General features: G+C 38.2%; 1 protein-coding gene across 2 annotated transcripts in view; it reads right to left on the minus strand.

The window, feature by feature from the left end:
* The window catches only part of FCHO2 (FCH and mu domain containing endocytic adaptor 2), a 119,842-nt gene that overhangs the window by 103,522 nt on the left and 129 nt on the right, over nucleotides 1-16,191 (minus strand). For both annotated transcript variants that reach the window (XR_015552045.1, XM_087430200.1), the window contains exon 2: nucleotides 1,368-1,459. Coding sequence is in view for 1 of the 2 variants with exons in the window: in XM_087430200.1 (XP_087286326.1) it covers nucleotides 1,368-1,459 (92 nt within the window). In the remaining variant the exon portion in view is untranslated. The remainder of the gene's footprint in view (nucleotides 1-1,367; nucleotides 1,460-16,191) is intronic.

A 16,191-nucleotide genomic window follows, 5' to 3' on the forward strand; every position in this document is an offset into this window, starting at 1 on the left:
ACACTAATACTAGCTCAGATCAGGGTAGTGAAGTTAGAGCTCATTCTATCAAACAATCTTTACTAAGGGCCTACTAAGAGCCAAGCACCATCCCAAGTGCAGGAGATAGAGCCATAAGCAAAAAAGACAAAAAATCCCTGCTCTGTGGGGCTTATATTCTAGTGGGAAGAGACAGACAGATAAATAAATAAGTAAAATATCACTCCTATCAGATGGTTGTCAGTGCCATGAAGAAAAATAAAGTAGGGAAGGGGGAGTAGAAGGAAGGTTGTCTCACTGCCCACAGAACCATAAAGGGCTTAGATTCCTGGCAAAGAAGGGGTGACCCAGGAGTCCTGGACTTTTTATGGTGACTGACCCAAACAGGCGAACAAGCACCATGACAACTGCCCTGATGGCCTCCAGGTAGACAGTGACAGCAGTCACAAAGGCATTGGGGGAGAAGGAAGGCTAGGAGCCATGCCAGGAGATGCAGAGTTTCTGGGGTCTCTCCTTTACTCCGGCCAATGACCATGCAGAAGCCAGTGAGTGACCACTTCATCCACAGCACTTAGAGCTCTAAACTCCATTAGAGAGGTGAAAGCCAGAAGAGGATGGTCTCACAGGAAACAGTTTGTTCCCCAATTCCTACCAGCCTGTAAACCCAAGGAAGGCAGAGGCTATATCTTTATCACTACATTCCCAGAACCCAGATAAGTGTCTGGCACATAGCAGACATGGGATATATAATGTGGAAAGAATAAATGAACAGAGTATTGTATCCAGAGGCAGTCTCCCTATATTATCAAGGTAAAGATTTTAAATGTGTTCATATAAAAATTACCAAGTGGGGTTAGGCACAAAACAGCATTAATCAAATCAAATTACATTGATTTTTAATAGTTTTTCAATTGACTATTATATTCTAAGAGTCTTAAAGACAATCACATTCTATAAATTTGTAGAATTTAAAAATATATACTTAAGACTTTTTTTAAAATAAAAGTTATAATAATACATTTATTAAACTACAAGTTCAGAAAACTTAGTCTTTTCAAATTATTTTAGTATGTTTATTTAATGACGTGTGTTTCCAGACATGGTAGTATTTTATCCTACATAATTCCTCAATTTTTCTATTGTATCACCTTGCTAGCACATTCAATGAAAACTATGTAGATAATACTTTCAAGTAGTGATTTGTAAACCAGGAGTTTACCACACCACTTGGAGCCACTATTTAGCCCTCAGTGTGTAGATGACAGATAAATAACCACTACTTTCTAGTATACTTGTAAAAAGTGTACTTGATTACTTCAATCCAAATCTAACTAGTAAAACCATCATTTTATTGTTAAAATAATTCATAAAAAAAGAAAAATACATACCTTTCTCTTACAAAATCTGCCAGTTCTTTTGTTGATATCTGTCCATGTTTCATATTATGGTAAAGGACATCAAAGCCACTATTTTTTTCCCCCTAAAATTTAAAAATATTTTTAGTTTAACAAAAAAAGAGATCAAAATGATTTAAGAATATCCCTACATTAACTAATATGCAATTCTAATGCTCAGGTGAACTGTCTTTCCTTAATTTAACCATTGTTGCTCATTGCATGCCTTTAAACTGTATCAAACGAATATTATATGCTTTGATAAAGTTTACTATTTATATACACACACATTCACACACATATGCACACACTCTGTAATCACTCATAAGGGTATATTAATGAAATTAAGTCTGAAATTTTAAGGAATAATATGCAGTATAAGTTAGAAAAGATAAACATCACCTTTTAAAACACATTACCCAATTCCATTTCAATTCCTTTAACATATATTAAGGGATTCCTGATTATTTAACTCAGAGTCTGTGCTTTAAAATAACTAAATCTTGATTTCTGAGTCAAGACAGCTTATTACTAATTATATAAGCACTGAATACCACAAAATACTTTATAACCAGTAATACAAGTCTTTCAATAAACTTAAACAACTTGAGAAGTAAGAAAGGAGATAAAATTTTAACACAAGAGCAGCGTCAGTCTATTAACTAGTCCTCAAGTAATGGGAAAGGAACAGAACCAGGCCACTACACAATTCCTAGAAAACCTTTCCTATCGTCTAATCCAATAAATGCTAAATGAGCAAGGCATAGCAAAGAAACATTAAAAGTATCAATTTATAGGTGAAATAAGACTACCAATAAACTAAGCTTAACAAATCTCTTTATAGTTAGCAGTTTTCCTTTTTCTCAGTGAAAATAAAATAATGAAGAACTGAACATATTTGCTGGAAATAGAAAGCAATACCGTAAGCAAGAGTTATGTAATCTGGGGAAAAAAACTTATTTTTCCACAGTTCACCAAAAACAGGAAACATATTATAGGAACTTCCAGTTATGTTGAAGTGATCCCTAATAAACTCATCAGCTAGTACGGCAAGTACGTAATTAGTCTGCTATACATACAACTAAATTAAAACGTCATATTTGTAATGAGATAATATAAACAATATCCTTAGTATTCTGAACATCCATTTCCATTTATCAAGAAGAATATAACATAAAACCATAGTTTCTTATGAATCCAAACATTTCCATTTGGCTTCTACACTTTCTCACATTTGAGATAAAGAAAAATTTATTATCCAACTTTCGTTTTTTACTTTCCATGGGTTTTTCACCCAAATTCATTCCAGCCAAAATAATGGTTACTTATCACTCACCTATAGCAAGCAAAAATAACATCATCATGCATATTAGTAAATAAAATTACAAACAAAATCATCAAGGGCCGAAATCCTCTGAGAGATTCACTCAACTTGAATATAACACAGAAACTACACAGAATTAGACTATCCACCAACTGCCACAATATAGTCATGAACCCTGAAACAAGCAAGCAAACAAAAACCAAACCTGAAATGTAAAACCATAAAACCCAAAGCCCCACAGTTCTCACCTGACACCTACTAGCTCTCATCTGCACATAATTCTAACAGGTCAGGTTATTGAGCTCCCACGTGCATTATGCGCATTTAAAGTACAAATTAGAAAATAGTCGGGAGTAAAGGGCTATTCAAACGGGCACACAGACCAATAGAAGAAAATATTTATCAAGCTTACAAGGGCAAGAACAAAAATCGCTCTTTTTTTAAAAGGAGCTAGAACTTTTTAAAAGGAGACTAGAACTTGGAGATCATCTAGCAACGGGGGCAACAAAGTCCTGAGCATTTTCTTTCACTGTTATTGTTCTATAAACATTAAGCAATCAAGAAAAGGCTAAACTGGGCCGGTCCCGTGGCTTAACGGTTAAGTGCTCGCGCTCCACTACTGGCGGCCCGGGTTCGGATCACGGGCGCGCACCGACGCACCGCTTCTCCGGCCATGCTGAGGCTGCGTCCCACATACAGCAACTAGAAGGATGTGCAACTATGACATACAACTATCTACTGGGGCTTTGGGGAAAAAAAGGAGGAGGATTGGCAACAGATGTTAGCTCAGAGCCAGTCTTCCTCAGCAAAAAGAGGAGGATTAGCATGGATGTTAGCTCAGGGCTGATCTTCCTCACAAAAAAAGAAAAGAAAAGGCTAAATTACATTCAGAAATCTGGGTTCTTATTAAGAAGTCCTTGAAGGAGTAAGTTATTTACTTGGAAAATGCAGATATCCAAACCCAGCACATAACTTAAAATTCCCAATAGAGGGAATGAGGTTTATTTGTTTACTACACAATATAGTAACAGTAATATAATATGCCTTAGGAAACAGTACTAGCTACTCCATCCCTCAGGTCTTCACTTGGAAAGATAAAGAAAACTCATCCTATTAAGGACGTGATGCAGAAGAAGCCTGCCTCAAATGGCACCTACAGCTAGACATGAACACTCTGCACGACTACAGATCCATTTGTCATTTCGTCCTATTCTAGGGATTCATCTATTTACTGAGGTTAAAAAACATGTCTAACTCTAGGCACCATATTCTCTTTAGCAATTTCACAAACCTATTAGCACAAATACTTATTGACCATGAACTTGGACATGAACTAAGCAAAACTTTTAATACGTCAAACGGCTCGCTCACTCCACACACACACACACACATATATACTTACATACGCATACACCATTTAAAAAAAAATTTGAAAAGTCAAGATGTCTAACAAAGAACCTAGGTTTTACTGTCACCTTGTCAAAAACTTACTATATAGCCTTGATAAGAGCTGGCAGTATATTAAAAACACACATATTTCATGTATATGTGAAAAAATACAGCAGGAGGTGGAGCACTAGAGCTCAGGTCTAGACTCACTTGGCCTCAGTGTCTTCACCTGCACAAAACATTGAAAATTCTGGGGAAATGGGGAGACACCACTCTTGAAACTGACAATCATAACTCATTACAATTCTGTCACCATTGAGATTACCCAGTACTTTTTTCTCACTAAAAGTACTCCATGCAGGTTCTATAACTTTTGTAGTAGCCACCAACATTTTTAGTAGACACTTCTAATTCAAAGAAAGGTAAAATAACAAGAAATACTTCTGAATCATATATTCATTTTATCACCCTAGACCTTGAGGTGGATATGTTCCTGTTATTTTCAACCAAAAAAATTTTTTTTCTATTATTTTCAACCAAAAAAAAATTTTTTGCTTAACATATTCTGGTATCTCAACCAAGGAGAACTTGCTTTTCCTTGGTTAACTAAAAATACACGAACATACAAGTAACTTGACAAAAGAGCTTCATTATCAAATATAGTTATGACTGAAAATGTCTTGTGGCCTTCAGTATTTTACTAAAACTGTAAACGTTCATGCCCTTCAATCCAGCAATACCACTTTTAGAAATCTGTACCACAAAACACACATACAAAGATAAATGTGGAAGAATATTCACTGCACTACTGCTGATAAAAGTGAAAAATCAGATTCAACTCAAAAACATCCATTAACATTACTGGTTACATAAATGACAGTATATCCTACAATGAAATACTTTCATTGTTTTTTAAAAGACTGCAGAAAAAAAAATGCAGTAGGTTTTTAAGTACTCATTTTAAAAATCTGCCCAAATATATTATCAGTGGAAAAAAGCAAGATGCAATTATTCACGATAGCCAAAAATAACCTAATGCTGGGGACAACCTAAATGTCCACCAACTGGTGAATGGACAGACAAAATGAGGTCTATCCATACAATGGATAATTCAGCAATAAAAAGGAACAAACACTGACTCGTGCTACTTCACGGATGAACCTCAAACATTTTGCTAAGTGAAGGAAGCCACACATAAGAGACCACATATAGTATGATTCCATTTATTTGCAATGTCCAAAATAGGCAAATCCGTACAGCAAGAAAGTGGATTAGTGGCTGCCGAGAGCTGAGGGTGGAAAAGAGCATTAACTATCAATGAACATGAGGGATCTAATTATTGGGAGAACAAAAATGTTCTGAAACTGATTTATGTTGATGGTTGCACCACTCGCTAAAGTTACTAAAAACATCAATGAACTGTACACTTAAAATGGGTAGATTTTATGATATATAAAATATGCTTCCATAAGGTTGTTTTTTAAAAAACCAAGGTGCAAAATAGTATACATAGTAAGATTTCATTTTCACTGAAAAAAATAACATGTTGCATATTTATACAAAAGGAATCTGAAGGCATCTACAGCAAACTATCAACAGCAAATTATCTCCAGGAAGTGGAATAATGAGCATAGAGTAACTTTCTAATAAAAAAATTAATAATAATAAGCCAAGTCTTTAATATAGAAGTAATAGAGTTAAGAGCTATCATAACGAGCAGTTTTAAAATGCAATTCTCTCTCAAGTATACTATAATCGCTTATATAAAATTTTGATTATCAATGGATAGGTTGTTTTTCCTCCTCAAATTTTCAGACTATTCCTTTTTTATAAAAGTTTTATTGAGATATAATTCACACACCACACAATTTGCTCATTTAAAGTGTACAATGCAATAATTTTTAGGATATTTACAAAGTAGTGCAACCATCACCACAATCACCTTTAGAACATTACTGCCACTCCAAAAAAGAAACCCATACAGAAATAGCTACATTTTTTGAGAAGGTATGTACTCATCAGTGACAAGCCTACTTTCAGCTAGCTTATTCAATAGTTTAATCAACACTTATGAATTAAGTAAATACAAAGAAATTTGTACACAAATGTTCATAGCAGCATTATTCATAATAGCCAAAAAGCGAAAACAACCCAAATGTCCATCAACTGACAAACAGATAAACAAAATGTGATACAGCCATGCACTGGAATATCATTCCATTACAAAAGGAATGAAGCACTGACACAGGCTACCACACAGACGAACCTTGAAAACATTATGCTAAGAGAAAGAAGCCAGTCACAAAAGACCACATACCATATGACTCCATTCGTAATCAAGTCCAGAACAGGTAGAAAGTAGATTAGTGGGTTGCTTGGGGGAATGAGGGGGTGAGGGAGGAAGTGATAAAAGGTATGGGGTTTCTTTCTGAGGTAATGAAAATGTTATAAAATCGACTGTGATGATGTTGCACATATCTGTGAATATTACCAAAACCCACTGAACTGTACACTTTAAATGAGTGAATTGTATGGTATGTAAAATATATCTCAATAAAGTCAAAGTTAACTAAATAATATTTTTATCTTTTTTAATCAATAAATTCTTGCAGAGAAATTTTCACTATTAACTGACAAAAACAGCTATTAACACCACTGCTGGTCCAAGGAGGACAATTACAATGAAGGTTTGCACTAGATGGATCTTGACCTGCTGATCTCAATGCACGCTCCAGAGACATAGAACGCACTTTCACAGAACGCGCACTGACTGTGACCGGGGCCAAATAAAATCTCATTATAATCCAACATAAACAAGTGTTAAAAATCTTTGTAATAATTCCTGATATGAAATAGAAGAAAAGAAGTTTGGAAGATCATACAGATCCTCTAAGGGAACACAAACTTCCTGGTTCCTCTTCACACTTTACCTTTAAGAGGACTTGGGCAAACAGTTTGGTGTGTATCAGTCCAGATTACTTTTCCCATACATATAGTAGCACGTTACTTTTTAATATGAAAATGAGATCATATTATGCATATTGTTTTGTACCTAAATTATCAATTAAATTGAAATTTAGCTGAAAAGATAATTAAGTTATAAGTAAGGTCACCAAGTCGCTGAAAATGTTCAGATGTCTTTCTAGTCTAATGTAGTGTCTACAAGAGAGACATCCCTGAAATTTCAAATTAAAAAGTTCAGGGGGGCTGGCCTCATGGCGTAGTGGTTAAGTTCGGCGCACTCCACTTCAGCGGCCCAGGTTCGCCAGGTTCAGATCGCGGGCGTGGACCTACACCACTTGTCAGCCATGCTGTGCCGGCGAGCCACATACAAAATAGAGAAAGACTGGCACAGATGTTAGCTCAGGGCTAACCTTCCTCAAGCAAAAAAGGAGGAAGATTAGCTCAGGGCTAGGGCTAATCTTCCTCAGAAAAGGGGGAAAAAAAAGTTTAACTAAGTCATCACACCTATTTTGGAAACCCAAAGGTATCTTTTTCTGGTTGATTTTATAACATAACTTGATACTTAAAAAAATTTTTAAATGTAGATATAAAATACAATCTAACGTATTTCCACTTGAAGAAAAAATGTATGTCTCTATTAACAATGCATTGAAATACCTAATTAACAAAAATGGAACTGTTAACATACCTGGGTCTTTAACAGCCACGAAAAGTAATAGTGGAAAAGTACAAAGCTATAAACTCCCGAGATTTTAGTTAATGGTTTGAAACTTCTCCTTCAAAGAACCTTTAGAGCACAACAGTAAATTAAACACCAAAAATAAAAAACCTGGATAGTCTTCACTTTTGATGAGTCCAAGAGTTGGAAAATAGGCAGAAGATAGAGTGTATACCGGATAATTAGAATATGAATTAAAAAGCTGACTTAGTTTCCTTCTTAATTTTTAAAAAAAATGTTGGCGGGACAGAGAAGAGTCAGGAGGTGCTGTGGCACGAAGAGCAGGGACATGCCTGACCTTCCTCTCGACCCCAAGCCGCCTCAACAACAAATCTCCCGACAGTGTCACCCCACCTCCCCACCGTCCTTTCACCCTCGGTCTTGCCAACACTCATGAGAGTGCTTTGCACAAGTCACTGCAAACACATTACTGTGTCTGATAGTCTCACTTTACCCTGCCCTCTCTGAAAAACACTATTTAAAACATTACACTAATTCTGAAGATATCTTTTTTCTTTGAAGAATGGCCCCTCTAGTGAAGAATCTTCTAGACACTTTTGATGGCAATTGAACAAATATGCACAGACAGCCCTCCACTGCCATTCTGGCCTTGAAAACTGCCAGAAAGAACAGGATAAAATAAATGCAAGCAGTTTTCCTATAAGTAAACAGGATACTCAACCACAAGTTACAATCTCTTCTAGTCAATGTTCTATTTATACATTGAAACTTCCACACATGATCACTAAAACTATTCTGCAGAGCTATTGGCAAGATATTGCTACAGCAGAAAACAGTGATTAAAAGATGCAGAACAGCACTGCTCAGCATTCAGAACCACTTGGTGCAGGAACAAAAGTCACTAAAACACGTTTGTTGGTTGATTGAAGGAAATAACTCTAATTAAATTTAAAAAATTTTTTCTCGCCTCTCAGATACTCTTCTCTTTTAAATTACAACTTTCATCTTTTAAATTATAACTCACCTCTTCCAGTTAGTTAAATCCTTAAAGCCATCTAAATAGATATTATATGAATTCAACAAAAACAGCAGACGCAAACAGTTGTGAGATCATTTTGTTTTCGTATCTTTCAAATTTTCTGTAATATTCTATAAATAAATGTAATTTTCATTACTTTCCAAATAAAAAAAAAAAACAATTTCAGCTTTCTCAAAAACTCTTCACTCTATGCTTGCAAAGACATAGAAGACTACCTTCTTGGTGGGGCCGGCCCCGTGGCTTAGCAGTTAAGTGAGCGCACTCTGCTGCTGGCGGCCCGGGGTTCGGATCCCGGGCGCGCACCGACACACCGCTTCTCTGGCCATGCTGAGGCCGTGTCCCACATACAGCAACTAGAAGGATGTGCAACTATGACATACAACTATCTACTGGGGCTTTGGGGGAAGAAAAATAAATAAATAAAATTATTAAAAAAAAAAGAAGACTACCTTCTTAAACTGGCATCTTGTTCACATTAATATTTAAATCTCCAGTCCTCATAATTCATAAATGGAAAAAACAAAAACTGGAAGTAACCTAAATGTCCAAGAGGGGAGTGGTCAAAAACATTACAGCCTATCCATTCCATGGAAACCTATAGTCACTGAAAATATTTTCTTCTTCTTTTTTTTTTTTTTTTTTTTTTTTGGTGAGGAACATTGGTCCTGAGCTAACATCTATGCCTATCCTTCTCCATTTTGTATACGGGACGCCACCACAGCATGGCTTGATGAGAAGTGAGTAGGTCTGCACCCAGGATCCAAACCCACAAACCCCAGGCCGCCGAAGCAGAGCGTGCAAACTTAACTACTATACCACTGGGCCAGCCCCTGAAAATATTTTCAAAGATTACTTAATTGCATGAGAAAAATGCTTGCTAGTAATATCATTTGAAAACACCAAGATACAGAACAATATAGTAGAACCCATTTTGAATTTTGTGTTTCTAAAGAAAATCTTAGGGGATAGAGGAAAAGGCTATAGGTAATTTTTATTTCTTCTGTATTCTTCTGTGTTTTACCTCTCACAAAATAATGGTTCTAATTAAAAAGGAAAACTATCTTCACTGGCTGTTGTTACAACCAACTAAAAACTAACACTTATTAGTTTTAAGGCCCCAGCACCACCAACTTACTTTACTTATATTGTACCTTCCTGTCTCTTCCCTAAAGTTAAGGAAACACACTTGTCACATCTTCCATAAACCTGACTCCCGAAGTTCCATCAAGGAGTATGTGCCTGATAGAAGGGATGGAACTGTGTGCATCAAATTCGTCACCCAGTTCACTAATCACTTCTCGATTTAATCCTCTCTGACTCTGGTCATTCCAGCAACATTCTCTAGCATCTTTACCAATAAATGTAAGTCTCAGCTGCTGTTGTGCTGTTTTGTTTCTCCCCACATCTGACCAATTTATGCTTATCTCTGTGGACCAGACTGCTACTAAAAATGTCCAACTCTAATATTCTTTAATTTTTCCACACTAGGTAAATTGAAAGCGAAGCCCTCATTCCCTTTCCTTTTATAAGTCTCCATAGCACCATATTTCTATATGGATTTATTAGGGTGCTTCTGTTAACTGTTCTAGAATTATGAAATCAGACAGGATAATCTCAGGAGATACCCCAGGACTTAAAAAACTACCTCCAAGGGGCTTATGCTAACCAAATGTGCAGGAGGATACAAGCACACCTGTTCGATACAAGCACACCTGTTCTCCCACGCCTCTGCCAAAACAATTTAAATAGTTCTGGAAGGCTTAGACCATTTAGGATTCAGTGCGTAGGGCTAGAAAGGAACCCAGACAGCGAATTTTTATCCTTTCCATATCAATGTTACTAAAATCCTTCCCCTGAACTGAACTTATGCAGACTAAAACAGCGTCAATTTCTCACTTTCAAATTTCTCCTACAATTAAGGCAAAAACACAAAACAAACCACCCCTCCACCCCCTACAAAAATAAAAGGGCCTCACATTAAAATTTAGTGCCATCTAAAATACTATAATTTTATAGTATCTACCTGTCAAGTCTACCTGAACCAAGTTAGATAAACCTGTAGTTTGCATTGTCACAGCTTGCTGCAGGTGAAAACAATCTGGGTATGGTTAACTGGCTAACAGTTATCCATTTTGATTTAGTGTGTGTTATTCGTGTGTATATGCTTAGGTTATCTCTGGAAAGCTACATAAAAAATTGGTAACAGTGACTGACTCTGGGGAGATCTTGATGGCTGGAGAAAAGGAGGGAGATTTCTACTGTATTCCCTTTCGTAACTTTTGAATGATGAACCATGTAAATTTTGCAAAATATACATACATATATACTTTTTAAATCCAAAGGTATCGTATCTTAAGCAGGTACCCCAAACTACAATATATGGAAATTCGAATATAAAGAAAGTCTATATTCTGGGTTTCTATGGTCACCTCAACTAGTTTTCTCAAGATACATATTTTTAAATTTTCATATGGATAAATAACCCCAAAGAATATATGTGTGGGGGGGTGTAGGTGTGGGTATGGTTGTTAGTCTCTCATCTAGGATATTAAATTTATTTATTTTTTTTTTTCCCCTAAAGCCCCAGTCGATAGTTGTAAGTCATAGTTGCACATTCTTCTAGTTGCTGTATGTGGGACGCGGCCTCAGCATGGCCAGAGAAGCAGTGCGTCTGTGCGCGCCCGGGATCCGAACCCGGGCCGCCTGCATCAGAGCGCACGCACTTAACCGCTAAGCCACAGGGCCAGCCCCATAGGATATTAAATTTAGATTAAATAATCACACTAAAATATAATCATGTTTTGCATTCCAAAGTCCCATTAATAGCCATTCCAGATTTAAAAAAAAAAATCATTTTAATCCTCCCAGTTTATGCATGTAATGATAGATCAAATTTTGAATATATAACCAAGTGCTCCAATTTTATTTAAAAGTAAAGTATGACAATACCAGTGAAATCAATAGACAAATGAAATGAGACTTCTGTACTGGTTAAACAGTAAAAGAAATAAGGAAAAACTTGATAAAAATACCTAAGATAATTGTTGTTCATTCATTCTTGATGTGCTGACTGGAGATAATCTTTGGAAAAAGTCACCTAACTAAAAATGCCAGTTCATTAGCATGTGATGGACACTAAAGTATACTCGGTGTGCTTGGGAGAATGCTTCATATCTTATATAGATTGGGATTATTATGTAAAATGATATTTATAAGGTATTTAAATCAAGTATGTTGTACTTTCTTATTTTTCCCCCTTAAATAATTATCCCCTATGAATTTTTTTTAACTCCTCAATTAAATAATCTGGGCTTATATAAAAATATAAAGCTAATTTAAATCTTATAGTGCAATGCTGACATAGATAATCTCGAGTATTATAAACTAGTACTCAACTCTTTGAGAAAGCAGCAGCATATAGACACTTCCTCACTGTAATATTTGTCAATATCGTTTTAAAGTTACATAATCTAGGGCCGGCTCCGTGGCTTAGCGGTTAAGTGCGCGCGCTCTGATGCTGGCGGCCCGGGTTCGGATCCCAGGCACGCCCCAAGGCACCACTTCTCCGTCCAACCCGAGGCCGAGTCCCACGTACAGCAACTAGAGGGATGTGAACCTATGACATACAACTGTCTACTGGGGCTTTGGGGGGAAAAAATGAATAAATAAAATCTTTAAAGTTACATAATCTTTTAAAGGGCTAACAGCTGTTTTTATACACTAAACTAATGGTGTGGATTTCTGCTATCAAAATGATTTTTGCTGTCCAATTTTAATAAGAAAGAAAAGCATTTTCTACTTTATTATCAATGGCATTATACTTTGTGGCAAAAACTGACTTATCAGCAACAAAACACCTGTTGCGTAGGAAGTTTTGAATAGTTTTTCTCTTCAAAGTATAGTTATTAAGTAAAGGAATTTGTAACGTAGCATATAGTTTTAGTTAAGAAAAACCATACTTTAAAGAAAAAGGCAGGATGTGCTGCTTTCAAAAGAGCTTGAAGACAGTTTGAATGATTCAAATTTTCCTCTAACAAAATGCCACAACAAAAACGTTTGTCTTTTTATATGTAGGGGACAAAAACAATAAATAGGTTGTTTGGTTAGAAACCTAGAACTTTAAAGGTTCCCATTACCTGACTTTGACAAGTTTAACTTTGTTTTGACAGTGCCACTTTAAATATCAGGGAAGAAAAGTGAAACTAATATTGTAAGTTCTCTATTTTAAAAATTATTTTACAGGGGCCAGCCTGGTGGCGTAGTGAAGTTCACGCGCTCTGCTTCAGCAGCCAGGGGTTCGCAGGTTCGGATCCCAGGCGCAGACCTATGCATGGCTCATCAAGCCATGCTGTGGTGGCATGCCACATATAAAATAGAGAAGATGGTCATAGATGTTAGCTCAGGGCCAATCTTTCTCACAAAAAAATATATATATATATTTTATAAATGATCCTGAAATATGTAAATTTCAAGTTGTTTTAAACAGACAGCTATCAAATTCTCAAAAATTATTTAGTTGTTAGACTTTCCTAGTTCATTTAGCCCTCCTTTGGAGATTTTTAAGCTCCAATTTAGAGCTTTCAGCCTAAATTCCAGGCTGGGAAGTAAAATAAAATGTATCCTTGTACTCAGTAATGGAAGTTAAGGCAAAGACTGAAACCTAAACGAGACTTTAAGATTCTCTCTAGATTTCAGATATCCAAATGTATTCTCCCTCCTCTCTTAAGAGGGACACACAAGGGGTACACAAAAACTTGTACAAAAACGTTCATATAACGAACACATGGATAAGGAGAACAGATTAGCGGTTACCAGAGGGGAAGGGGTGGTGGGGGGAGGGCAAAAGGGGTAAAGGGGCACATAGGTATGGTGATGGATAAAAACTAGACTACAGGGAGTGAGCATGATGCAGTCTGTACAGAAAATGATATATAATAAAGCATACCTGAAATCACACAATGTAATAAACCAATATGACCTCAATAAAATAACTAAATTTAAAAAAATGTTCATATAAGCATTACTCATAATAGCCAAAAACATCAAACGAGGCTATGTTCAAAACTCAATTAGCAGAAAACAAATAACTCTGAAGCGTTAATGTGCAATTTGGAATTAAGTTAGCAAACTTCAAAAACACATTCATGCATCAAAAAATACGCAAAACATTTTAAGAATGTCAATTTTTAAACCATCCTTATAAAAAGTTTCACAAATTGCCATTGTAAAGCCTCAAGTCTAAAACTGATAGGCTAAACCTAAAATTCACATGGAAATGCAAGGGACCCAGAATAGCCAAAACTATATTGAAAAAGGACAACAAAGTGGGAAGGCTCACACTTCTCCATTCCAAACTCACTACAAAGCTACTGTAATCAAAACAGTGTGGTTCTAGCACAATGAAAGATAATGGAATACAAACGAAAATCCAGAAATAAGCCCATGTATCTACAGTCAAATGACTTTCGACAAGGGTGCTAAGACAACTCAATGGAGAAAGCAGAGCCTTTTCAACAAACAGTGCTGGAGCAACTAGATACACACATGCAAAAGAATGAAGGTGTACCTCTTCACTGCACCACACACAAAAATTAACTTCAAATGGCTCACAGAAGGCCTAGATGTAAGAGCTAAAACTATAAAACTTGTAGAAGAAAACACAGGAGTAAATCTTTGTGATTTTGGCTTAGGAGAGATTTCTTAGATACGACAACAGAAACATAAGTGATAGAAAAATTAGAGACATGGGACTTAATCAAGACTTCAAAATTAAAAACTTCTGTGAATCAAGACTTCAAAATTAAAAACTTCTGTGCTTCAAAGGACACCATCAAGAAAGTGAAAAAGACAACCTACAGAGCGGGAGAAAATATTTACAGAATCGCATATCTGATAAAAGACACGCAGCAACAATATAAAAAGAACTCTTATAATTCAATAATAAAAAGATAACCCAATTTACAAATGGGCATGTATCTAAGCAGATGTTTTTCCAAGGAAAATATATCAATGGTCATAAGAACATGAAAAGAGGCTCCACATCATTAGCATGAGAGAAATGCAAATCAGAACCACAATGAGATACCACTTCACACCCAACCACGGCAATAAAGAAGACAAGTGCTGCACAGGCGGAGAAGCTGGAACTCGCAGACATCGCTGGCGAGACTGTAAACGGCACAGCCACTGTGGAAAACAGGTGGGCAGTTCCTCAAAATGCTACACGGAGTTATCATTCGACCCAGCAATTACATTCCCAAAAGAAATGAAAACATACGTCCACACAATTTGCACAAAAACGTTCATAGCAGCACTATTCATAATTGCCAAAAAGCAAACAACCAAATGTCCACGACTGAGGAATGGATAAATAAAACGTGGTATATCCATAAAACGGAATACTATTTGGCCATAAAATGGAATCAAGTACTGACACATGGTCCACCACGGATGAACCCTGGAAACAAGCTAAGTGAAAGCCAGTCACGAAGGACGACAGATACGACCCCACTCACACGCCATGCCCAGAACAGACAAATCCTTAGAGGCAACAATCTACAGATCAGTTGCCCAGGGCTCAGGCAGGGGAAGCGGGGAGTGCCTGCTAATGGATACAGGATTCCCGGAGCAGAAGACACCGCTCCAAAACTGACCGTGGTGACGTCTGCACAACGCGAAGAACGCATGAAAAAGCCTTAGTCGTAACACTTCCAGGGGCGTATCGTATGGTACGTGACTTGTACCTCGATAAAGCTGTTTTTCAAGCCTAAGGTTCAGTACACGTGCAGCTTGTGGAAAACAAGGGGCATTCAAGACAAACTGTGAAGTGCTGCGATTACTAAGCAAGTCCATCCGTGAGGCGCTCGGAAACCGGAGTCCGAGACGCACCCCCTACTCACTGCCACACCACTCCCTTCAACACCCTCAACGGGACTAACGTGGAACCGCGGGGTCCGCCGCCGCCAGGACGCACAGGGCACGCCCGGCGACACCGGCGGGCCAGCTCCCCCCGCTCGGGTGACCGCACTGCCCAGGAGCCGACGGCGCCGCGGACAGACGCGCCGGCCGGGGCCGCGCCGAGTGCCGCCCGGCCGGGGGAGGACGCGGGGCCCGGGGCCGCCCGCGCTGTGCACAGGCCCCGCGGCCGTCCGGGGCAGCGGGCTCGAGGCCGCGGGGGCTCCGGGGGGCGGGGGCCGGGCCGGGGGCCGGGCGGGGGCCGCTCGCCGGCGCGGGGGCGCGGGCCCGGGGCGTCCTCGCCCGAGCGCCGGCAACCCGGCCCTGGGCCGCGTCCCGCCCGGCGCTTTGTCCCGGCGGCGCCGCGCTGACAGGGCCGCGCGGCCGGCGCCACCCCGCCGCCGGGTCCCGCGGCCCCGCTCCGCTCCGCTCCCAGCGGGCGGGGCCCGGAGCCCGAGCCCGCGCAGCC

This window comes from Ceratotherium simum, chromosome 4 (genome assembly GCF_057802395.1).
Source record: "Ceratotherium simum simum isolate JZ-2026a chromosome 4, ASM5780239v1, whole genome shotgun sequence".
In the NCBI taxonomy this organism is placed as follows: Eukaryota; Metazoa; Chordata; class Mammalia; order Perissodactyla; family Rhinocerotidae; genus Ceratotherium; species Ceratotherium simum.